The sequence below is a fragment of the Mirounga leonina genome, unplaced genomic scaffold (assembly GCF_011800145.1).
Source record: "Mirounga leonina isolate KUSES-001 unplaced genomic scaffold, KU_Mleo_1.0 Mir_180, whole genome shotgun sequence".
Taxonomy (NCBI): Eukaryota; Metazoa; Chordata; class Mammalia; order Carnivora; family Phocidae; genus Mirounga; species Mirounga leonina.
The window spans coordinates 18224330-18250321 of record NW_023270469.1 but is presented as its reverse complement, the minus strand read 5'-3'; the positions used below and the strand labels follow the sequence as shown (position 1 = coordinate 18250321).

Below are 25992 nucleotides of genomic sequence, written 5' to 3'. Positions count from 1 at the left end.
ACAACCAGAAATGTCACAGGCCTTGCCAAATGCCCCCTGGAGGCAAAGTCACCAGGTTGAGAACCATTGATACGTACATTCTCCCTCTATCCTTTCCATTTTTTGTCTTGGTGATTTATTTGCAGAAGAAACTGGGTAGTTAATCCTGCAGAGTTGCCTTCAGTCTGGATTACTCTGATTTCATCCTGGTATTGTAATTTAACATACTGTCTCACCAGGGCGTCTCGGTGGCTCAGTCTGTTAAGCATCTGACTTTGGCTCAGGTCATGATCTCGGGGTTCCTGGAATCAAGCCCTTCATCAGGCTCTTTGCTCAGCAGGGAGTCTGCTTCTTCCTCTCCCTTCCCCCTGCTCGTACGCACATGCTCTTTCTCTCAAATAATCATTTATTTATTTATTTTTAAAGATGTTATTTATCCATTTGTCAGAGAGAGAGAGCACAAGCAGGGGGAGTGGCAGGGAGAGGGAGAAGCAGGCTCCCCGCTGAGCAGGGAGCCCGATGCGGGACTCGATCCCAGGACACCGAGATCATGACCTGAGCCGAAGGCAGATGCCTAACCATCTGAGCCACCCAGGCATCCCAATAATCTTTTAAAAAGAAACATATTCTGTCACCAATTTCCTGTTAATTAGTGGTTGGCTCTAGAGACTTGATTAGTTTCAGATTTTTTGTTTTGTTGAACTGCTTCATAGGTGGTAGTTTGTTCTTCCATCAGGAGGTACATAATATCTGTTGTGTCTTTTTGAATATTAACAGCCATTTATTTCCTAATTCATTTTTCATTTTTCTTTTAAAATGTATGTATTTTCATTTAGACAAGCTTTATTTTAAATAACCATCTGTGGAATGAATGAATGAATGAATAAATAACAATCTGTGTTCTCCCTTAATAAAGGAAGGGGAAATGGAAGGTGAGGCGGTTGAAGCCATTGTGGAAGAGTCTGAAACTTTCATTAAAGGAAAGGAAAGAAAGACTTACCAGAGACGCCGGGAAGGGGGCCAGGAAGAGGACACTTGTCACCTGCCCCAGAACCAGACTGATGGGGGTGAGGTGGTCCAGGATGTCAATAGCAGTGTACAGATGGTAATGATGGAACAGCTGGATCCCACCCTTCTTCAGATGAAGACTGAAGTAATGGAGGGTACAGTCGCTCCAGAAGCAGAGGCTGCTGTGGACGATACCCAGATCATAACCTTGCAGGTTGTAAATATGGAGGAACAGCCCATAAACATAGGAGAGCTTCAGCTTGTCCAAGTACCCGTTCCCGTGACTGTACCTGTTGCCACTACTTCGGTAGAAGAACTTCAGGGGGCTTATGAGAATGAAGTGTCTAAAGAGGGCCTTGCAGAAAGTGAACCCATGATATGTCACACCTTACCTTTGCCTGAAGGGTTTCAAGTGGTGAAAGTAGGGGCCAATGGAGAGGTGGAGACGCTAGAGCAAGGGGAACTTCCGCCTCAAGAAGATCCTAGTTGGCAAAAAGACCCAGATTATCAGCCGCCAGCCAAAAAAACAAAGAAAACCAAAAAGAGCAAACTGCGTTACACAGAGGAGGGCAAAGATGTGGATGTGTCTGTCTACGATTTTGAGGAAGAGCAGCAGGAGGGTCTGCTATCGGAGGTTAATGCAGAGAAAGTGGTTGGTAACATGAAGCCTCCAAAACCAACAAAAATTAAAAAGAAAGGTAAAATGAGTTTATCCATTATATTCTCATAAACTGATTTTGGGATAAGGCAAATAACACAGGGCATATGCAAATTATTTTATAATGGGTTTTTTTGTGGGTTTTTTTTGTTGTTTTTTAAGATCATGAGCTAGGTACCATTCCTTTTAGCTAGTCTAAAAGTTTTTCCAAATTCAGTATTTTTTAAGTCCTGAAGACAAAGAAAGAAATCTGTTAGTGGCATGAAATAATAACGATTTAATATGACTTAGATTGGATTTAGTTTAAAAAGGCTAGTGAAGTTTATTTGTAGATATTTAACGTTAGGATTAAACTTAACACTTTGAAACCTTGCAAGAAGTAAGTGTTTTGTTTTTCATATAGGTGTAAAGAAGACATTCCAGTGTGAGCTTTGCAGTTACACATGTCCACGGCGTTCAAATTTGGATCGTCACATGAAAAGTCACACTGATGAGAGACCACACAAGTGCCATCTCTGTGGCAGGGCATTTAGAACAGTCACCCTCCTGAGGAATCACCTTAACACACACACAGGTGCTGGATATGAATGTTGGGGGCTACAGCATAGCAAAGGTTAAAACTTGGGTTTTAAGTATCATCCAAGGTGGTTCTGGTGGGAAGTTAAGAAGATTTTTGTTCGTTCTTATGCTGTAATCCTGATTTATTATAAGCAGATGAATTTGTAGGCAAATGTAAAGAAAATTTAGTGGAAAATAATCCAAACTGTTTAAGTATGGTGATCCAGGAAAAAATTATCTATGGCGGTTAACCTGTAATATTTCCTAAAGGATATCACCATTGCATTGCCAAGGTTTTAACATCAGTGACAAAAAATGATGCCCGAAATTCCCGGGCAACAATTGCCAGGCGCTATAAGGATGAACATTAGAAATAGCAGCGCAATTCTTTGTAAAAGCCATGGTTTCTGGTTGTTTCACTTCAACAAAGGTAAGTAATTCATAATCTCAGAATGGAAAGTTTAAGGCGTTACTCTAGCAATTCAGAAACTTACTCATTTGTGCTCCATACATACTTTAATTTTTTTTTTTTTTTTTTAAGATTTTGTTTATTTATTTGACAGCGCACAAACAGGGGAAGCAGCAGGCAGGAGAGAGGGAGAAGCAGGCTCCCCACTGAGCAGGGAGCCCAATGTGGGGCTCGATCCCAGGACCCTGGGATCATGACCTGAGCCAAAGGCAGTCGCTTAACCGACTGAGCCACCCAGGCACCCCCATACTTTAATATTCTGTGTTAGCATCATGTTGGCTATGATCAGGTCCCAGGAGTCACTAAAGTGGAGGGACTGTGCAGGAGCTCTCTTAAGGCTCTCTTCTGGGCTCTTTGTTCTTTCAGTATTGGCATTTGGCTATGAGTGCTGATAGAAACTTCTCTCACACGGTTCTTCATGCAGAGTAGCTTTCCTCTATCCAGATTCTCCACTTAGCACAGCTCTTGTTTTTGATTTGATGTGCTGGTAGTCTACTGAGTACGACCAAGTTGAGTTTGGCCTGTAAGCAATATGTTGCGCATTAGTATATTCTTTGCTAATATGATCTGGTCACTTTTCATTATTTCCCTGCTTTCTACTCAAGACACTTGATAGTATGTTTTATTTGGTAGTTTGAAGACACTGTGAAAGGGCATATGACTAGATAAAAGCATTTGGCCACATAATAGGACTTCCTAAAATGGGAGTGGTTGATGTGGGCACTGTATTTCATGGTCTAGTCCTCAGCTTTGAAAATAAGAGTGTGGTCTGTCTAGTCGCTCAGAGCTAATTTGGCAGGACTGATTCATACTAATCAAACCCTCAAGGGTCAGATGCAATCAGAAAGTTTATGGTGAGGAATACACCTTTTCATTTTCTGGATGCAGTTGTATTGCATTCTAGGGGATACCCTTGCCTATATCAAGAAGATGTAGCAATTGAATGGTGACTTGGTAAGCATGGATCTGAGCAGAGGGACATACGCAATCATGTGGTACAACCCAATGAAAATCTCTGTTGTACAGCAATGTCTGCTGCTTTCCTAATTGCCATGCTTATGTCTACCAGTAGCAGGCCTCTTTCTGTCTCCTAGATAGTACTAGGTAAACATTAGAAATCCTTGGTTTTCAGTTCAGTTTATCCTAACGGAAATGGATCCTGCTTTCTTTTCTTTCTCGTTAATTGTTTCACTTACCGATCTGTGCTGCCAGATTCTTTTTCATAGACAAGAACTTTGTCCTTCACTCCTACATCACCAGTGATAATAAAGAAGCAAACTGAGCAAATGAACATTCCTTGAAATTTCTTAGTTACTATCATACTTTAATCACACTTCCCTCTTGAGGATTCTGTCCATCTCAGAATCATTTCTGCAGATGGCTGGTCCCATTCATTACATTGTGACTCTTTCTAATTCCGTTCTCAGAGGTAAACAGTAACCTTCCTTTGATTTTGGTGTTCGGGATTACTTTGTTGTCATCCCTTACCTGCAGTGCGCAATTACAGATGGTCCCTAGTTTTTCAGTAATGGTCTATGAAAACAGCACTGTGTTCTGCTGTCAGCTTATCTCCTTATTGTCATCATTACCTGGGCATACTTCCAATGCTATATTTAGAATATAAAGTGACTAGAGAAGATCCACTAATATAATCAGTCAGTTATGTTATAGGGCTACTATGTGAGGGCATACTAAAAACAGATTCCTTCAGTAAAAGGGAAAAAGAAAAACGTGGAGTATATTAGTTTGTAAGAATGTTTAAATATTTCATGAATTCACATTCAGATCACAGAATATTAGATAACGGATGTTTGAAAATGATCCGTTTAGGGGTGCCTGGCTGGCTCAGTCAGTAGAGGATGCGACGCTTGATCTCAACGTTGTAAGTTCAAGCCCCACGTTGAGTGTAGAGATTATTTTTCTTTCATTTTTATTTATTTATTTATTTTTAAAGATTTTATTTATTTATTTGTGAGAGAGAGAATGAGAGACAGAGAGCACGAGAGGGAGGAGGGTCAGAGGGAGAAGCAGACTCCCCGCTGAGCAGGGAGCCCTATGCGGGCGGGACTCGATCCCGGGACTCCAGGATCATGACCTGAGCCGAAGGCAGTCGTTTAACCAACTGAGCCACCCAGGCGCCCGAGATTATTTTTTTTTTAAAGGTGATCTTTTGGGGAATCTGGGTGGCTCAGTTGATTAAGTGTCCAACTCTTGATTTCGGCTGAGGTCATGATCTCAGAGGCGTGGGATCGGGCTCCAAGTTGAGCTCTGCTCTCAGCAGAGGAGTCTGATTGTCCCTCTCCCCCTGCTCTTCCCCTGCTTGCACTCTCCTCCCCATCCTCTCCCCCAAATAAATAAAATCTTTTTTGTAAAAAGGGTCATCTGTTTAAATCACATAAAAGGCAGTACTACTTTGTAAAGCCTTTGATAAATTTCTGGAATTATCAAAATAAATTTATATAGAAAACAAGCTATTGCATTTGGTTTTTGGTTTTTTGGTGTTTTTTTTGTTTTTTCTTCAGAAAAAAGTATCAGAATGTGGACAGCCCAATGTCTCTATATGTACAGTCATAATACAGTAAGATTTGATATGCAGAGGAATCTTGGGTCAAATAATTTTTTTAATGTTTTTAATATTTAGTTCTTTATTTATCTGAATATTTATCTGTTATAACCTCACGTATGCTGAACTATTTTTATTTCCCAGTCTCCTTTATCTTCTATTACATTCCTAATGGAATCTACTTCTGAATATCTTTGGGTCAAATAACTATTAATTCTGTGACCTCTGCTTGACAAAACATTGAGGTTTAAGAGATGTTTTTTTTTGTTTTTGTTTTTTTTGTTTGTTTTTTTAAAGATTTTATTTATTTATTTGACAGAGACACAGTGAGAGAGGGAACACAAGCAGGGGGAGTGGGAGAGGGAGAAGCAGGCTTCCTGCGGAGCAGGGAACCCGATGCGGCGCTCGATCCCAGGACCCTGGGATCCTGACCTGAGCTGAAGGTAGACGCTTAACGACTGAGCCACCCAGGCGCCCTTTGTTTTTGTTTTTTAAGATTTATTTATTTAGGGGCGCCTGGGTGGCTCAATTGTTAAGTGTCTGCCTTCGGCTCAGGGCATGATCCCAGGCAGGGCTCCCTGCTCTGCGGAAAGCCTGCTTCTCCCTCTCCCACTACCCCTGCTTGTGTTCCCTCTCTCACTGTGTCTGCCTCTGTCAAATAAATAAAATCTTAAAAAAACAAACAAAAATTATTTATTTGAGAGAAAGGGTGCACACAGCAGGGGGTGGGGTAGGAGCAGAGGGAGAAAAATCTCAAGCAGACTTCCCACAAGCGTGGAGCCCGGTGTTGGGCTCCCATCTCATGATCCTGAGATCATGACTAGAACTGAAATCAAGAGTCAGATGCTCAACCTGCCAAGCCACCCAGGTGCCCCAAGGTGTTCTAAATTTTTTAAATCAAGAGTTGAAATAAGGGTGCCTGGGTGGCTCAGTGGCATCTGCCTTGGGCTCAGGTCATGATCCCAGGGTTCTGGGATCGAGCACCCTCCACCCCAGGCTCCCTGCTCAGCAGGGGAATCTGCTTCTCCCTCTGCCCCTCCCCCTGCTCGTGCACGCGCGCTCTATCTCAAATAAATAAAATCTTTTAAAAAACAAACAAAAAAAGAGGGGCGCCTGGGTGGCTCAGTTGGTTAAGCGACTGCCTTCAGCTCAGGTCATGATCCCAGGGTCCTGGGATCGAGTCCCACATCGGGTTCCTGGCTCAGTGGGGAGCCTGCTTCTCCCTCTGACCCTCCCCCCTCTCATGTGCTTTCTCTCATTCTCTCTCTCAAATAAATAAATAAATAATCTTTAAAAAAAAAACAAAAAGTTGAAGCAGACTTTTGATCCATAGTGATCAGAATTCATAAACTAGGGATAAAAAGGATTTTGTATTTTGGCTGATGAACTCACAGGTGTAGGTAGTGTGCTCCATGAGGGGCAAGTCTTTCTGATATCACCACAAGGGTCTCTGGCCAATTGAGTGGAGTTTAATAGTAATTCTTGCTACGAGTATTTTAAAAGGGGGGGTGATTTTTGTATTCAAAAGCAGCACTCAAATGGGTAATTAAGAGAAATTAAATGCGTGACACATGTTTTCCAATATTCTGGGGTTAGTTAGTGTTAGAAAGTCCGCCGGGACCCCCTATTGCTTTGGAGTTATTCTCAGGCTAGTGCAAGGTTGTTGAGATGACCAGGGTTCAACCTCATGCTGCAGTTTTCATCAGATGTTGAACTGTCATTAACTGTGCCCTTGATCTTGTCTTCCTGTTATAACCTCCTTTCTCTAGGTACTCGTCCTCACAAGTGCCCAGACTGTGACATGGCCTTTGTGACTAGTGGAGAATTGGTGCGGCATCGTCGTTATAAACACACCCATGAGAAGCCATTTAAGTGTTCCATGTGCGATTACGCCAGTGTAGAAGTGAGTGTTGAGCAACTTGTTGGTTCCTCCCCTAAGACCGTGATTCCAGTATAAGAACTACCCAAACTGACGTAAGATGAGATAGAAAATCTTACGAGATTATTAACACTCCCACTCCCCTTCCCTGCCACCAAAAATACTAAAATTGTAATGAATGTGAAAGACTTACGCATTTTAAAAAAAGCACTAGTACAACATGTTATTATAGGTAGGTTCTACGAAACAGCAAAGAAACAAATAACTGTACCTGGAGCATTTAAAAATGGAAAATTGGGGGGCATCTGGATGGCTCAGTTGGTCAGGTGTCCGACCCCTGATCTGAGCTCAGGTTCTCAATTTCATGGTTGTGAGTTCAGGCCTGGCATTGGAGCCTACTTTAAAAAAAAAAAAAGGAAAATATTTTCTCCTTTACTGTTTGAGGCTACACTGTTATCAAAACTGGGTAAGAATGCTACCAAAAAGAAAAGTGTATCTTATTCTCACAGAAAACTAAGCTAAATCAATTATTCACCAAATTAAGTAATATATTTTAAAAATAAATGATTACTAAATAGAATATATCTAAAATACAAGGAGAGTTGAACATTAGGAAATTACTGGTGTGTGCTACATTGAGAAGTTTAAGAAAAACCATATGATCATTTCTGTAGATTACTGAAAAGCTGTAACAATATTCATTACTGTTTAAAGTCCTAACAAGTTAAGAGTAGAAGAAAATGGCTTTACTATAAGGAGAGTATACCAGAAACCCGTAGTCAATCCATCCCAGTTAACTGAAGCATTGGGAGTATCCCAGTAAAATTTGGAACAAGACAGGTGCCTTCATCTCTCGGGGTCATGAGCCCCACATTGGGTGTAGAGATTACTTAAAAATAAGTAAATAAGTAAATAATAAAAATTTGGAACAAGACATCTGTTCTTACCATTACTGTTCCAACATTGTGATTGTATTGGAAATCTCAGCTAAATAAGAAATTAATTATAAGTGGTAAAACAAAACTTACTTATTGGAGATATACTTGCTTACACCAAAAAAATCCAAGAGTATCAGCTGAAAAAAAACATAGAGCAATAAGAGTCCATTTGGGGGGCGCCTGGGTGGCTCAGTCGTTAAGCGTCTGCCTTCGGCTCGGGTCGTGATCCCAGGGTCCTGGGATTGAGTCCCACATCGGGCTCCCTGCTCAGCGGGAAGCCTGCCTGTCCCTCTCCCAATGCCCCTGCTTGTGTTCCCTCTCTCGCGGACTCTGTCTGAAATGGATGAATAAAATCTTTAAAAAAAAAAAAAAAAAGTCCATTTGGGTGGCCAGATATAAGACAAATACACAGAAGCCAGTAACTTAACTTTATATGGTAGATAGCAGGAAATAGTTCACATTCTAATAGCAATAAAATTATTTAGGGTTAAACTGAACAACAAAAAAAACATCTGATACCTATGTATCTGGAAGGAAATTGACCTATAGATAAGCATGATTACTTCAACTGTTGCGGAAATTTCAAATCTTTACAAAAGCAGAAAACATATATAGAAATAGACAAAATAGGATAATACACCCCCATGAATCTAGCACCCAGCTTAAGTAGTTATTAATAACCCATCTTGAGTCATCTGTGCCCTATCCATTTATTTACTCTCTTTGGATTATAAGGATTTGAGAAACAAAAATTACAAATAAGGAGGAAGAAATAGTGTATTTTAGACTTTTTCTGTATTCTGAACTTCAGTGCCCAAAGCTAAGCTTTTGTGCCTAACCCACAGCATTCACATTACAGTCATTGTGCTTTCATGTTTCAGGTCAGCAAATTAAAACGTCACATTCGCTCCCATACTGGGGAGCGTCCGTTCCAGTGCAGCTTGTGCAGTTACGCCAGCAGGGACACATACAAGCTGAAAAGGCACATGAGAACTCATTCAGGTAGGACATCTTCCCTCCTTGTTGTATTAATGAGCTGCTTTTCAGTGGATCCCATGGGACCCTGTAAACCACCTCACACCCCTGTTGCTTACCAGAATGGGAGCTGGCATAAAAGTAATGGAATTGACAAGTGCTTCTCTGGCATATCTTCTGAATTCATTGTTCTGAATATACACTGGAGAAGGGAAAGTTTCACTATTAGAAGTCTGGGTAGATTACCTAACCCGCTCATTCAGTTTTCCCCATACTGTGTTTTCCTAAAAAAGAAAAATTTGTAGGGGCGCCTGGCTGGCTCAGTTGGTAGAGTGTGTGACTCTTGATTTTGGTGTCTTGAGTTCGAGCCGCATGTTGGGTGTAAAGATAACTTAAAAAGAAAAAGAACTTGGAGGTCCTCCTGTTGTCCATCTCCTGTCCCCCAAAGGCAGGCCTTGTAGAAATTGCTCGCTCGCTCGCTCTCGAGTGAGTCTGTGTTGGAGCTGACAGCCAGCAGTTCAGGACTTGAGTGCCATCTCTTAAGAACGGGTGTGAGCCATGCAGCAGGCCTGAGGCTTGGGCTCGCTGGGTAACACTTGAGGATTCTCTGTAGCTTAGCTTTTCTGCTACCTGACTGCAGCTGAATTACCACCTTAATTACCCTCCAGTTAAATGATGGTGCTCATTTCATCTAATTTGTTCGTTCTGTATTTCCTTTTAAGGGGAAAAACCTTATGAATGTTATATTTGTCATGCTCGGTTTACCCAAAGTGGTACCATGAAGATGCACATTTTACAGAAGCACACAGAAAATGTGGCCAAATTTCACTGTCCCCACTGTGACACTGTCATAGCCCGAAAAAGTGATTTGGGTAAGTAAATTAGCTAGTGGCAAATGAAAAAATATTTTTGAGGATGTGTGAAAGGAGGATCATAAATAACTTCCTTTTCTAAATTATGTAAGTTTTGTATAGGTGAATGGCCTACCACTTAATAACAGCCATCGCTTAGCATCTGTTTTTATCTTCTTTCTCTCATTGCAGTCAGGCCACAAGATTCTTTCCTGAATATAGCTCATTTATAAATTAACAGGAGCTGTAATGAGAGGAAATAGTAAACCTTTAATTAGTAGTCCTCACTGGTAATGTTCAAATCTCCAAATAGGGAAGTGACATAGTATGATTCAAACTAAGGACTGTCCCATTTCAGTTTTTCTCAGAGCATAAGTACTTTCTCTAAATAATAAGACGTTATTGGTTGGATGATAACTATATTTCTGTGCATAATTAAACTACAGCTTATACAGAGGCAGAATTTATCAGTAGAAATTGTAGTTGGGCCCATAAAGGTATGGTCACCTGGATGTGTCTCCCTTTGTTTTTCCTATTTAAAAGAGATAAAAATACTGCCCCTGTCTGATCTCTATCCAAAATGTATTGCTCCTTGAATATTATTGTTTTTTCCCCTTGAATATTATTAGTATAAACAATTTTATATTTAGGTAAATTGTTGTACTTTACAAAACATCTTTTATTACTTTAACTTTTTAACCCATTTGATATTCATAGCAACCATATGAAGTCACCAAGGCATATGTATTTTAGCTGAGTAAAGTTAGGCAATTTAGCTGGTGTCTTAAAACATTGTTATATTGGGGCGCCTGGATGACTCAGTCGGTTAAGCAGCTGCCTTTGGCTCAGATCATGATCCCGGAATCCTGGGATCGAGCCCTGTGTCGGGCTCCCTGCTCAGTGGAGAGCCTGCTTCTCCCTCTCTCTCTGCCTGCTGCTCCCCGTTTGTGCGCGCGTGCTCGCTCTCTGTCAAATAAATAAAATCTTAAAAAAGACATTGTTATATTAATACGACCATATTGGACAAAATGGAGGCTAGCATACTTTTTTTTTTAAGATTTTATTTATTTATTTGACAGATAGACAGCACAAGTAGGCAGAGTGGCAGGCAGAGGGAGAGGGAGAAGCAGGCCTCCCGCTGAGCAGGGAGCCCGATGCGGGGCTCCATCCCAGGACCCTGGGATCATGACCTGAGCCAAAGGCAGCCGCTTAGCCGACTGAGCCACCCAGGCGCCCCTAGCATACGTTTTTTTAAGGTGTAAGTGTATTTATTTATTTTAACATCTAATACACATTTTGAAGATGAAACCATGAGTTTGAAGCAGAGGGCTTTGGGCTCCACATAAGATCTGTGGGTTACTTGTTCATCCTAACATGTTAAGAGGACTTCGTTAGAAAGATTTAAGAGGCACTGTCCTCTGATAAATGAATTTTACTGTTCTTATAGTACAGAAACCTAAAATCTAAATTGATAATACCTCATGATAGTGTGTGTGAGCTATTAGGCCACTGTTTGGATTATTTAAATTTTTAAAATTATTCACTTTTACGATGCAAGTATATATTTTGGATGTTCTATACCTGTATGATACCCTTTAGGCTCTACATAATAAGGAACTTAATTGCTTAGGAGCTGTCAGATAATAGTTATCTCCCAAAACCAATCCCAAAGAAGTTCCCTCTTTAAAGCAGGCCTGATTTCACACTAATATGCTATAAATAAAATTTATCACTTTGTGACACAGGAGAGCGTGGGCTTTGGAGACTTGACCTACTAGAGTCAAGATTCACCTCCAAATATTCCTCTAAGCCTCTTTTTGGTTTTTTTTTTTCCCCAACTGATTTTTAGGAAAAATAACTACCTTACACAGTTGTTATAAGTATTAAGAACACATGAAAGAAAGTCTTTCACTGTTAGGTCTCTATCATAGGACCAGAAGGGGAAGTTGAGGCCTTTTAAAAATTATTTGGGGGCACCTGGGTGGTTCATTCGTTAAGCGTCTGTCTTCGGCTCAGGTCATGATGTCGGGATCCTGGGATCGAGCCCCGCGTTAGGCTTCCTGCTCAGCGGGGAGCCTGTTTCTCCCTCTCCCTCTGCTTGTGTTCCCTCTCTTACTGTTTCTCTCTCTGTCAAATAAATCTTTAAAAAAAAATTATTTGAAATAATATATGTATGTATGAAAGGCTTTCATATAGTGAACATGGGTAGAGAGTAAAAAAGAAAAGCCTTCCCTCATTTCTGCTCCCCAGAATTGGTCTTCTTTAAGTCTGATGTGGTATGAGTGAAGCAGGTTGGTAGCACCATAAATTCATGATCCCAAATGCAGCTGAGCTTTCATTGTTTCTGGGCAGTCCACCTATTTGTCCTTGTCAGGTATGCTCCTATTTTCCTCAGTGAGTTCAATCATTCATTCATTCCACAAATGTTTAGGTGCCTGCTACGTGGAAGGCACCATGAAACGAGTCAGAGTTGGGTGAATCATTTGCACTTTTTTTAAACCTCTGATCTTTCCTCCCCTTTTCCCTCCACCTCCATGGTCTCAGTAAGTGCCCTCTTTTCCTACTTCATAAGAAAAGTAAAGGCAACAGATTGAAACTCCCAAATTTCTGTTCTCAAACCTACAAACCTATCTGCATTCATCTTTTCTTTGCCCATTTGCTGCAAGAGAGTTGGCATCACTCTTCGTATTTGTGGACTGTCCTTTTGCTTTTGCCTCAATCCTGTCTGGTCTTCTCTGCAGCTTTTATACCCTCATGTACTGCCTCCTTACCTTCATCTTCACACTTTCTTTCCTAGATCTTTCCCCTCAACTCTTAAACATGCTTACATTTCTCCTATCTTAAAGAAGAAAGTCTTCCCTGTCCATGTTTGACTTTTTTTTTTTAAGTTTCTAATTTTTCCTGTTAAAACATAATTTGGAAACTTGGAAAATTTTGTACAGTATTACAAACTAGGGGAATGGGGCACCTGGGTGGCTCATTCGGTTAAGTGTCTGACTTCAGCTCAGGTCGTGATCCCAGGGTTCTGGGATCGAGTCCTGCATCAGGCTCCTTGCTCAGCTGGGAGCCTGCTTCTCCCTCTGCCTGCCGCTCTCCCTGCTTGTGCTCTCTCTCAAATAGATAAAATCTTTTAAGAAATAAATAAACTATGGGAATTAGGGGCACCTGACTGGCTCAGTCCATAGAGAATGCGACGCTTGATCTCAGGGTTGTGAGTTCAAGCTCCACATTGGGTGTAGGGATTACTTAAAAATAAAATTTTTAAAAATAAATAAACTGTGGGAATTATGCTGTACAGTAGGTCTCTAGGACTTACTCATCTGGCTCATTTTTTATTTATTATTATTTTTTATGTTACTTAGGTGTTTAAGTTTGAGTCTTATATCTCCTTCCCTGCCAATCCTCATAAAGAGTTCTATCCCTCACAGTCTTCCTTCCTGTTTCTCATTGCCCTCCCATCTTAGCTTATACCCCATTCTGTAAAGTGACTCTTCCTAAGATCACTAAACACCACATTGCTTAATGTGGGGAACATTCCACTTACCATCTTTCTTGATCTCTTAAGAATATTCTTCATAGTGGACTGTGCCATCCTCCTTAAAACACTTTCTTCCCTTGGTTTCCGTGACACGATAGCCTGTTGGCTTTCTTCTCTATTCTTTCTCAGCCTTCTCTTGTTTCATCCGTTTTTCCTTCTACTGGCCTTACCTGTTAGCTTTCTTAAAGTGTGACCTGTACTCTTCTTTTTCTTTTTGCCTTAGTGATTTCTTGAACTCCCGTGAGCTAATTCAAATCCCAACAACTCCAGTTCTTACTCTAAATCTTTCCTTTGAGCTAGGCTTATTTAGCCTTTGCCATCCCTAGTTTGATATCACTGGCATTTCAGATTTAACAGGTTCAAAACTGAAGGTCTAAACCCCCCCTGCCCCCTTTCCCCAAAACAAACAAAGGGCTTTAGCCCTTTTCCACTGTTCCTTGTCTCAGCAAATGGCCCCATCCACCTACCCGGTTTTCAAAGCCAGGAACCTGGAGGTCGTCTATTGACACCCACCTTCTTTCTTGTTCTGTATTCAGTGAATAAGTCCTGTTGATGCTACTTTCTGGGTCTCTCATCAGTTCTCCCCACTCCTTCCAAGCCACCATCTTCTCTCACCTGTCCTGTTTCCATATCTTAACTAGTCTTTCCACTTCTCTTGTCTTTTTGCCTTTTAATTCACTTTCAGGACAGCAGCCAGAGTAAATATTTTAAGAAGCAGAGAAGAACGTATTATTAACTTAATGAAATGCCTTTTGTTTTCACAAGTTAGACTGGGATTTGTGTTTTGCTTTCAGGTGTCCACTTGCGAAAGCAGCATTCCTACATTGAGCAAGGCAAGAAATGTCGATACTGCGATGCTGTGTTTCATGAGCGCTATGCCCTCATCCAGCATCAGAAGTCACACAAGAATGAGAAGCGCTTTAAGTGTGACCAGTGTGATTACGCTTGCAGACAGGTAGAGACCTTCATAGTTAGAAAGCAGTTGATTCCTCATCAGTGTCAGGTTTTATCAGAGGGTTTTTAGATTCCTTGTATAGTAACTGTTTTTAAGGATGGTATTTTCAAACTGACTTATGAGGAGTATCACCAGAGGTCTCACTCCTCGATGTTATCACCTCAGTCTCCAGCTGATGTTTTTATTCAGTCATAGCTTACCTCCCCCTCAGGCAAACTACTGGCTGCTTTGTCAAAACTGGGAGAATTAAGTCCAGGACCTGAGAGAAGAGAAGAATATGGTCCTGGGGCTTAGGGGTGATCTAGACAGGCGGCCCAGCCAGGGAGCATATCAGTACTGGGATTTAAGGCAGCAGTTTTGCAGCCCTGTAAAGATAACTTTATCCTCTGGACAGGCAGTTTTGAGCCTAGACCCTTCCGGAGAGAAAGGCCTCTGGACCATGTGTGCAGGTGGTGGCTGGGGTAGCAGCCCTGTGACGGGCTCTGAGGCCTTTTCCCCCACCTGCTGTCTTTCAGGAGAGGCACATGATCATGCACAAGCGCACCCACACTGGGGAGAAGCCTTACGCCTGCAGCCACTGCGACAAGACCTTCCGCCAGAAACAGCTCCTCGACATGCACTTCAAACGCTATCATGACCCCAACTTTGTCCCTGCGGCCTTTGTCTGTTCTAAGTGTGGGAAAACCTTTACACGCCGGGTGAGAGTCAGAACTTCACTTCCCTTATCATGGTTCTTAATATCATGTTCTTGATCTTCCACTGCAAAGCAGGGTAGTTTTTTCCACTGAGGTTATAAGCACAGAGATGCCTTATCATTTGGAAAGGGCCACTCATCACCACCTCAGGCTTTTCTGTACATGTGTGAACCCTCCTGCTGAAGCGGGGGGACTCAGTATCTGAAATAGGTCTTTCTTGGATCTTCCTTTGGGGCCATGTTAGTCAGGTCTGCACAGGACAGGGGGCTGGTCTGATCCTCCTGTGTTCCTCTTGCCTGCAGGCTGCTGAGAGGCCCTAGCCCCTCCTCTTCTGAGGGACTCTCTTTCCTCCCACCCTCCCTCTCTCCCTCCCTTTCTCTCTCTCTCTCCCTCCCCCCCCCTTCCTTCTCTCTCCCTCTTCCAGATGGAGACCATTTCCCTTGAATGAGGAGAGCATGTTCAGGATGTGCTTATTAGCACATACTAGAACATTTCAGACTAGATATGAGTGCCCGAAATTTTTATTAAAGTAAGTGAACTTCTAATTTCTGATACCAGTTTTTTTAGTAACATGAACGAAGATTTTGTTTCTTCCGTTAGAATACCATGGCAAGACATGCTGACAATTGTGCTGGTCCAGATGGCGTAGAGGGGGAAAATGGAGGGGAAACAAAGAAGAGTAAACGTGGCAGAAAAAGAAAGATGCGTTCCAAAAAAGAAGACTCCTCTGACAGTGGTGAGTAACTTATTTCTTGATTTAGTTACATGTGGTAGATTTTGGTGCCCAGTTGCCAATCCATTGATGTATGGATGTACTGGGATAGAGGGGCCAATCACTCTTACTTCCTTTATAGCCTCTAGTCTCCCTAAGGTATGTTATGTATTTACAGCAGCAGCTAGTTTCTGGGGGAAAGTTCGTGTTTTTGTTTATTTGTGTGTTTTTTTCTCCTGGTATTCCATTGCTTGATAATACCTTATATGTTACATGTTCAGTTAAAGCCAAAGCAAAATTAGTATTTCGACTCAGTTTTCTCAGATTAGTGATATTCTAAGGCCAGCAGAGTTTCTTTTCTATGTTCGTAACTTTTACATTTAGGAATCTGGTCTAGATTTGAGCAATGAATCTAATGGATATGAAGAAGGTTTCTTAAGCATCTTGACCAACTTCTGGTTTGACTGCCTGTGTCAGCCTAGCCTTGAGATGTGTTGATCAAATCCATGAAGGTCAGCCTTTCTCTTCCTACCTTTATCTCTCCGTTTTATAATGTAACACTTTGCCTATTTTCCTACCATTGATGCTGTTGGGGGTGTTTTTTACTTTAGTCATGAAATCCAGGCAGAAGGTATGCTTTGAGGTGCTAGACTCATGAAGAGGGAGAGAGAACAAGAGCGTCAATAACGGAGAGTCACACTGGATGGTCCACACCCGTCTCATGGTTTTAGGCTCTGTAATGTGGATGCTTGGGCCGCTGGCCAAGTAGTTGAGAAGGCACATCTGTGACTAAAGATTTAAGCTTTTTATGGTAAAAGATATATGTAGAGGGGTTTTGTTTTGGGGAATACACTTCCCCAGAAGCACCATCAGACTGGAGAAATTATAGATGGTGCCTTATGTGTTTCTAAGGCTCCTCATTTTGTCTTGCATTGCTTGTTAGTAATAATGGGGAGGGATTAAAATTTTTTGAAGATTGAAAATACTTGAAAACTTCAGTCTCTCCATTGATTTTATATAAAACTTGCTCATGAAAGCACTAGGTTTTTTTATACTTAGATCTGTAACAAGGTCCCTTTTAGTTTTTGTGTATTTTGTTTATTTTAATAAAACCTTTTCTGTTTAGAACTTTTACTTTTTCTGGGAGAATATTCATCCAGTAAGCGTAAGAGTAGTTTATTTTTTGCTGCCTTTTTTAGAAAATCTAATTTAAGCATTCTCTTCATCACTGGGTTTTCAGTAAACATGCCTCCTTTAAAATGTTGGTTTACTTAAAAGCACACCGTTCTCTCCTGGGGCGTCTGGGTAGCTCAGTTGGTTGGGCATCTGCCTTTGGCTCAGGTCATGATATCAGGGTCCTGGGATTGAGCCCCGCGTCGGGCTTCCTGCTCAGCGGGGAGCCTGCTTCTCCCTCTCCTCCTGCCTCTCCTTCCTCCTCGCATGCACACTCACTCTCTCTCTCTCAAATAAATCTTAAAAAAAAAAAAAATACATACCATTCTCTACTGAAAATCTTTGTGGGACCCTTTGAATAAGAAATTAATGAGTGGGGGCACTTGAGTGACTCAGTCAGTTGAGTGCCCAGCTCTTGGTTTCAGCTCAGGTCGTGATCTCAGGGTTCTGAGATCAGGCGCCATGCTCAGCGGGGATTCTGCTTGGGATTCTCTCCCTCTCCCTCTGTCCCTTACCCCGCTCGCATGTGGTCTCTCTTGCTTGCTCACTTTCACTCTAAAATAAATTTTTTAAAAAAAGTCACAGGGATGCCTCGGTGGCTTAGTCATTGAGCGTCTGCCTTTGGCTGGTGTCATGATCCCAGGGTCCTGGGATCAAGCCCTGCTTCGGGCTCCCTGCTCGGTGGGAAGCCTGCTTCTCCCTCTCCCTCACTTGTGTTCCCTCTCTCACTATGTCTGTCTCTGTCAAATAAATAAATTAAAAAAAAAAAAAAAAAAAATCACAGGCCCCAAGTGCCACCAGAGATCCACAGGTAACCTTGAGCTGGAGGATCTCTGTAGGTGCTTCTAGTTGCAGAGCCTCCTACTGCCACAGATGTTGGCCCTTACTTAGCCTTCTTGCTTATGGTACCACTTGGTCACTTCTGTGGTTCATCTCCCAGTAAGAGAGGCTTCATTCCCTAATTATGCATCACCAGAGCATCTTTCAGCAGAAGACTTTACTGATGGTTGCTAATAGATGATGCAGCTCCTTCTTTTGTCTTATGCATTGCTGGCTTATAGAGCACGGTTTGGTTCTGGGCCTTGTACTGAGTGTCTTTTTATCCCCCCAGAAAGTCTAGCCTTTCCATCCCACTGCTGACCAAGACCACACAGTTACATTTGTCCTCTCCCAGAAGTTCTGCCTGTTGGCCACTTGCAGAGATTAACCAGCTATTTTAACTGCTATTAACTGCTATTTTCGAGGCTTTTTGCCAAAATCTCTCCAAGCCAATAAGCCTTTGACCCTATTAACCTTCTTTGTGTGCTTTTTTCCCCCAATTCTGACTGAATTTGTTTGGTTTTCTAGGCATTGGGCCAACTTAGGCAATAGGGGGCTTGAATAAGTTCAGCAGGGAAGTATCTCATCTCGTTCTTGACACACACTGCCACATACCAGTGTGTTCCCCACATTTTCACTCAGGATTTGACAAACAAGGCATTTTGTCCTGAAGATGAGGCCTTTACTCCTAGATTTCTAAATGTAAATGTCTGGTCCTAGAGAAAGACCGCATAACCTGTACTCCTCAGAGGCAGAGGCGAGCAAGGAGGGTACTTCGCGTGCCGTGCGTGGCAAGGGGTGGGGGAGCAGGAACCCCGGAACCGCAGCCAGGGGTGGGCAGCAGAACAGCCCCAGGCGGAGGCTGGAGGTTGAGTTCTGCCTGCTGTAATTTAGCCATGCCTTCCAAATCACTTAGCTTCTCACTTTTTCTGTAAAATGAGGGTAGCACCTCTTATTAAATGAAGTAATGAAGCCAAAATGGAATAATGGAGAATGTTAAAAACTGTGACGCATGGTGCAAACAAGAAGTGTGTCTATGTAGGGGAGTCCAAGTTGCAGAGCGTGATTACGTGCGTTACAGTTCAATCCTTTTGATCCTCAAATCACTAGTAAGTAGGTTGGGGGTGCTTTAGAGATTATATAAGGAAACTGAGGTTCACTGTGGTCATTGTCCCAAGTCACACACCTAGTAAGGGATTCAAAGCTCCTTGTCAGTATTCTTTATACAGTAGTCCCCTCTTGATGATGGCATTAGGGAGTTAAGAATGACCCATTGATTCTGGCATAGCTGAGAATTAAGTTAAAAAACTTGGCCTTAAAGCCATCAGGGGGCGCCTGGGTGGCTCAGTAGGTTGAGTGGCCAACTCTCGATTTTGGCTCAGGTCATGATCTCAGGGTTGTGGGACTGGGCCCCATGTCAGGCTCCATGCTCAGCAGAGAGTCTGCTTGAGGATTCTGTCTCCCTTTCCCTCTGCTTCCCCCCACCCCGCCCCGTGTGTGTGTCTCTCTAAATAAATAAATAAATCTTTAAAAAAAAAAAAAAAAAACCATCAGTCATAGTCCTAGAAGAACTCTTGCTGCTTATCCTAGTAATAGGACCTCACAATGCCATAGGAATTTATGTTGTGCATGCATGCGCACGTACACACACCCACCCACCCACCCCCCGTCTGCCTACTCAGAGACTGGCAGGAGCACATCTTCGAGGGTCTGTCTCAGGCTCAGTACCCTGCTTTATCCTTGCATAATAGATAGAGGGAATATATGTTTTCAACTTAAACACTGTGGTATTGTTACATATCTGGCATATGATGGAATTGCCTCTTAAGAATTTGAAATTTGGGGCGCCTGGGTGGCTCAGTCGTTAAGCGTCTGCCTTCGGCCCACATCAGGCTCCCTGCTTGGTGGAAGCCTGCTTCTCCCTCTCCCACTCCCTCTGCTTGTGTTCCTGCTCTCGCTCTCTTTTTGTCAAATAAAATCTTTAAAAATAGTTTTTTTGAAACTTAATATTCTGATGTCTAAAGCTAAAAGAAAAAAGTAATATCCAGCCCACATAAAGTAGGACTAGTAGTCTTCAAGTTGATTTGTATATTAATTCTAACAAAAGCATTTTTAAATGGACTTCTGTTGATGAAAATAAATATGTAACTAGACTTAACAGAATATGTATATTGATTTTGTGTGTGTGTCATTTTTCTTCCGCTGTACTTCTCCGTGTCCGTTCCCCCGCCGCACGTTACTCCTGATTTCATGAGAAGAAAATGCTGAGCCAGACCTGGATGACAATGAGGATGAGGAGGAACCTGCGGTGGAAATTGAACCCGAGCCAGAGCCTCAGCCTGTGACCCCAGCCCCACCCCCTGCCAAGAAGCGGAGAGGACGCCCTCCTGGCAGAACCAACCAGCCCAAACAGACCCAGCGTAAGTTCCTTGTCTCCACCTAGTAGGCTGGAGGCTGGCGGCTGCTCCCAGCGTGGGCAGGAGCCAGATGGGTCCTTGTTTTGGGGGATGATGAGAACAAGTTAGGGTCACACCAGGAACAAACTGTCAGGAATCGATTATTTAGTTTTTACTGGGAAGCACGTGAGGAAGACCTGAGAAGCCCGTTGCACTTCAGGGAGAAGGCCCAAGTAGAAAGTTCACATGTTGGACAAGATGGGGACTTCGTGGGAGGGTTCTGCAAAACAACCAACATCCCAGTCAGCTGGCAGCATTGATATGGTATGGTAATGAATGTAAAAGAGCCAAAGTTTAAGGGATGAAGGATAAAGCAATTCCTGTGCTGAGTGTTCCTCCTAAGAAATCCAGGCCTGTGGATTCAAGGGTTGGCCTTCTGCTGTAGGAGCGGACACAGCAGAGGTGTTCACCCTCTACCTCACACCACAAATGGCAGTGGGCACGGCCCTTGTGACAGCAGGCTCTGGGGAACTCGAGTCTCTGTTCTGTTCTCTGTTGTTGTGGATATCCTGAAAGCTGGCAGGCAGGGTTTTTTCTTTAACAAACGCAAGATTTTTTTTTTTTTTTAATGTACTCCCTGAGCCCATGTGTAAATGTCTGTTTGTGGGGGGTGTGACTGTAGACCCTGGGAACCATTTCGCCTACACATACTTGAGTGAAAAACACTGGTGGAGGGCCCTGGGTGTGGGAGACTTCAGGGTCAGAAATGGATGTTCTTGCTGTAGGTGGTTCACCTTCAACTCGACCCTGCATCACACGCATTGGGAGGTATTCTTAGTCATGTGCTGTCTGCATCTTTCGCCTATCTCATACTAGTGCAAAGCTCAACTTTATGACGTAAAGGAAAACTAAGGCTTTTAGTATGGAATTTGGGAGGCATATGAACATGAATGTCAGCATTTTGTTCTTTGATAGCCAAAGAGTATTGGGGCTTTATGAATGGCCATATTTTAGGTCATTAAGTCTTTTTTTTTTTTTTTTAATGACTTTTTCTGTGTCCTTGCTAATAAGGCTTTCCTGCATTGCTGACATCCATTTAGTGTCGAGTCTCACGGGACCCTTGCAATCCTCAGGGGCTTTAATGGAGCATTTGTTTTGTTCATGCTCTTTCTTGCCAGCAACAGCCATCATCCAGGTGGAAGACCAGAATACAGGTGCAATTGAGAACATTATAGTTGAAGTCAAAAAAGAGCCAGATGCGGAGCCCGTGGAGGGGGAGGAAGAGGAGGCCCAGCCGGCCGCCACAGACGCCCCCAACGGAGACCTCACGCCCGAGATGATCCTCAGCATGATGGACCGGTGATGGCGGGGCCTTGCTCATCGCCAGGACTGCTCTGGGCTGTGTTTAAACGGCCCGCATCTTAATTTTTCTCCCTTCTTTCTTCTTTTGGCTTTGGGAAAAGCATCATTTTACACCATTTTACCAAACACACTGAGAACTAAAACTTCAAGGATGATGTTAGAAAAATGTGATTTTACTAGAACTTGCTGTTTGATGTTAGCAAATCATGGAATGTTCTGAGTCCCTGAGGGTTTACTGTGAAGTGCTGAGGACAGTGTTGATGCCTAACTGGTTTTCTTAGATGGAAACAGAGACATTGGACCCTCTCTCTTGCTATGGTAAACCACTCCAGAATGGCCACCGGGTTTCCCAGAGTTCTAGGTCTTCTTCCCAGGAGAGTTTTTAATTGTAAATGCAGACTTGGGAAGGACTTACACTTTTAAACTGGTTTTTGCTTCTGCTTCTCCCTGACTCCCTTTGCTCGGAGCCAGCTGCACGCCAGTAGTCCGGCATGCTGCGATCGGTGTCTGTCCTGAAGGCTTTGCCTCTTTCTTGGCAGAGTTTCTGGTATGGTCAAGCTTGTAAATAACTTTTTTTACATTTTAATCTTTTCCATTAATTAAGAGGTTGAAAAGTGCAGTGTAAGAAAACCCAGCATTTTAATTACTTGCAAATTAAGTTACCACAGACTCTGTCGTGTGTAAATGTTGACAAGGAATTGGATCACAATCATGTAGCAGAATGGCACCGAGACTGCTGCCCGCTAATGACGGACGCCCACATGGAAGATCGCGATTTCCAGCCCGTGGAGCCAGCATTTGAACCTTGTACAATTAACTTTCAGTTATGATTTCCCATCTACATTTTCTTTGCTCTGTTTGTAGCTGAATTTTGTGTTTTATAATTCCTCTGTTCAAGCAGAAGGGTGATTATGAGTGGGTCACAGCAGCCCTTAAAAGCTGGGCCAGAAAATTTCACTAGGTCAGTAATTTAAACTTTGGATCTGCAAAACAAAATAATGTGAAACAAAACCAACTAAAAAGTGATTCTTGCACATGAACTGTCACACGTTTGAAATGTGTTTTTTAGAGAGCCTCAGTCTTGCTGATTTCAAACACTTTTTTCTTCTGTGTATTGCTTTTAAAAGAGCCATCAGTTAGCTATCAGACTCTAGGTTGATGCATTTTGTACTTAGCTGTACTGTGTGATATTTTTCATTATTTTAGGACGCCAACATGAGACCTGTAATAAAATATGTAATGGGGTTGAAAGCTGGGGAGGAGGACCTACTGCTGTACAGCTAATAAATCATAATGGATTAACAAGTGCTCCAGACACTCCGTCACGTGTGATCTCTGCCTGCTGGGGGCCCCACAGGTGCGCGTGCATGGCCTCAGGTGCTGCAGGCCCGGTCGCCGTTCAGAGGCGAACTCTGTTCTTGGGATGGCCACTTCCTGTCCAGCACGTCCGAGATGATCTTGGCAAATGGTGGGGTTAGTGAGTGAACCCCGCCACAGGTTTTAACTCCCCAGAGGTGTGTGTGAGTAGCAAGGTGTGGTTGGACAGCTGCCAGCCTCCGTGATCCACCTTAGGGGTGGGTCCCTGCAGCAGAGGAGTGACCACAGAAGTTAGAGGCGAAGGGGGCTCATGGGAAGTTCTGTCCAGGACCTCTTCTCTGTGAGGGCTGAGGTCAGCACCTTGGGTTCTGCCAAGTGCAGGACAACGGAAGCTGGGCCCAGTCTGCCCTAGAGAAGGTCATGTGGGAGGGGAGACAGAGTCACCAGGCTGCAGGGAGCGATTCCTAGACAGCTTGTTAGCGCTGCGGGAGGCACCGTGGAAAGGGAGTTGGACTAGGAAGCTGATGCGTTAGTGAAACATCCTCTTGCTGTCGCTGCCCATTTCTGGGCAGATAGCTTTGGTAAAACCGTTTTAGTTAAAAGCTTCAGCCACTGATTCTGGGGCTTTTTAACCAGAATTCTGAGTTAGTGGTTTTCAGGGAGAAGTAACAGAAGGTCAGGTGTGTGTGACCTTCGGCTGCTAGTATTGTCCACGTAGTCACGTCTCCCAGGAAAACGGGTATCTGAGGCCTCAAGACTCAGAACCTGGCAGGCAGCTCCTTGGGCCCAATGTTAGCGACCCAAGGCTGTCAGAGTGTGGGGTCTTTGTCTCAGGCATGGGCCAGCCCCTACGGGGGGCAGAGTACCCCCTACCATAGTGTTTCAGTGGCCATACGATTTTCTAAATTTTTTGGTGTTCATAATAGATGTCTGCAGAACAGTGAGATTTTTATCTTCAGCATAGCTTTTTCTCTGTGTACATGCAAGTTGTTTGAAAGTTTAAAAGATAGTTTTGGATGGAGAGGGGGCAAGAGGAGTCCCATTCTGATGGAGTAGAAACTTAGAAGGGATCCCCCATTGCATAGCCCATGATGCACCCTGTGTGACTCCATTATATATAAAACCTGTATAAAATACAGATTTTACATATATAAACATGGAAGTACAGAAGCCATTTCTCACTGCACACCCGAGAACTGTGGACGGGCTAATTCCTGACCTGCCAGCTCTCCCCCACTGTTAGGCCGTAGCAGGTACTGGAGTAAAATACTCCCTTTGCTCACCTGGGCCCTCCTTGCCAGTGGTCTGGGTCTGGGCTTCTAAACGGTCTGCGGGGCACCTGTGGCCGCCTGGAGGTGCGGCCCGGCCCCTCCTCTTGCGCTGCGGCCGCAGGCGGGGCTTCCGCCTCAGGAGGGGCTTTTAGCATTTCCTGGGTGCCCACGGGGGGTCCTGCCGTCCAGAACACGGGCGAGCTGGAGGCCTCTCCCCCTCGCGCTGAGTCACTCAGCGTGTTCGGAGCTCAGTCCCATGTGTCCCCTGGGTCTCTGATAGAGTTGTGGCCGTTGGGTCGCTGCCGCGCTGACCAGCAGCAGTTCGGAGGTGCGTGGCGAGCCCCCCAGCCCTGCCCTGGTTTCCGTGCCTTTCTGGTCTGCTCCCGTCGGACGGGGGCAGATCCCACCAGCGCGTTGCTCGCCTCCAGAGTCTCCTCCGGCAGTCCTTCCCTCTTGTATTTCCCCTCCGAAGCCTGCTCAACAGAAGAGCCCCGGCCAGGTGCGCTTCCTCTTGGTCCGCTGTGGGGCCCCAGGGTTGCCGGGCCGACGTGGCCGGTGTGTGCGCTTTCCCCGAGGGCCAGGCCCTGCGGTGAGCCCTTCGGCAGCATTTCGTAGCCTCGGAGCAACACTCTGAGGTAAGGTCATAGCTCCAGCTTACGAAACGGGAACTGGAAGCCCAGAAAGGTTAAGTAACTTCTTGAGTGTGGAACACCTGGTAAGAGGTGGAGTCGGGCCGAACGTTCAGGCGGTCGGCCTTTAGAACCAGCGTTTTCCACGGACGGACTGACAGCTCGGCCTGCTGAGTGCGAGAGACCTACTGAGTTCTCACCCTAAAAGCAACTTGTGGGTTCTATGTGGTCTTAGAAGGAGTCCTCAATCTTAACCCAGCCTCTTCTTTCAAACTGGGAGACATCAGAAGACTGGTGCCTCTGTTTGCAGGAACACCTCTGGCTGAGTCCTCCCGTCCCCCCTCGTCAGTCCTCAGCTTTCACATCGTCGGCCTCTTGCTTGAGGGGAGGGTTTGCTCAAGCTGCTACCGTTCAGTTTCTACAGCCACTTTGTCTCAGTCTTTGGCAGAGATAAGATTTTGTTGGGGGGTGGGAATGATCATGTGACTGGAGCATGTTCCCACTTCTCTCCAAGCCCTGAGGTGAGGAGGGGTAGCTAGATGGGAAGGAAGCCAAGGGACCCTGCTCATCATCTCCTCTACTCTCAAGGTTATTTCACCTCTGCCGGGCTGAGCTATGGGGCAGGGCAGAGGGCTGTTCCTAATAAGTGACAGTTTAATTGGATTGTAGTGGAAGAAAAAATAATAATTCTTCTGTGAATCCTCCAGATTCTAGGTCCCTGGTCTTTTACAGGGCAGCATGCTTCCAGTTAGCAGGACCCCACCCCATGACCTCCTGACCCGTTCCAGCCAGTAGAGGTGAGGTCCGTGGAAGGGAGAGGATGCAGACACGGAGGATCCCCATGTAACTGGCCTTTGCTCACCCCTCCCAAAGTCCCTTGAGGTTTAGGCCTTAGCCCAAGGATGCTCCCTGAGGGGACTTCCCACCTTCCAGCCTTAGTCCAGCCTGAGCCTGATGAGAGCTGAGGATCCTGCGCAGCACAGAAGGGTGCCTGAGGCCATCTGGCATTTTTTTCTGCCGTTTCAAAAGCTGGTGGATTTCCGGGACGCCTGGCTGGCTCAGTTGGTAGAGCATGCGACTCCTGATGTCCCGCCCATGGCCCAGGAGTTGGAGTCCCCATAGAGATTACTTAAAAAAAAAAAAAAGTTGGTGGATCTCTGACTGACGGGGTCACAGACTCCAGGTTAGGAGCAACAGATTAGGTCCTTCAGGTTAGGCCCCGGGTGTTGGGAGAGGTTCTAGGAGGG

General features: G+C 44.1%; 1 protein-coding gene across 3 annotated transcripts in view; it reads left to right on the top strand.

Moving 5' to 3' along the window:
* Positions 1-22841, top strand: part of CTCF (CCCTC-binding factor) — a 48955-nt gene extending 26114 nt beyond the window's left edge. For 2 of the 3 annotated variants that reach the window (XM_035024975.1, XM_035024974.1), the window contains 10 exons: positions 896-1685; positions 2049-2219; positions 7005-7138; positions 8934-9054; positions 9750-9899; positions 14211-14371; positions 14887-15069; positions 15667-15802; positions 20029-20190; positions 21345-22841. In XM_035024975.1, coding sequence (XP_034880866.1) covers positions 905-1685; positions 2049-2219; positions 7005-7138; positions 8934-9054; positions 9750-9899; positions 14211-14371; positions 14887-15069; positions 15667-15802; positions 20029-20190; positions 21345-21529 — 2184 coding nt within the window. In that variant the 5' untranslated portion in view covers positions 896-904 and the 3' untranslated portion in view covers positions 21530-22841. The remainder of the gene's footprint in view (positions 1-895; positions 1686-2048; positions 2220-7004; positions 7139-8933; positions 9055-9749; positions 9900-14210; positions 14372-14886; positions 15070-15666; positions 15803-20028; positions 20191-21344) is intronic. The other variant, XM_035024976.1, reaches the window with a different exon arrangement.
* Positions 22842-25992: the final 3151 nt, after the last annotated feature.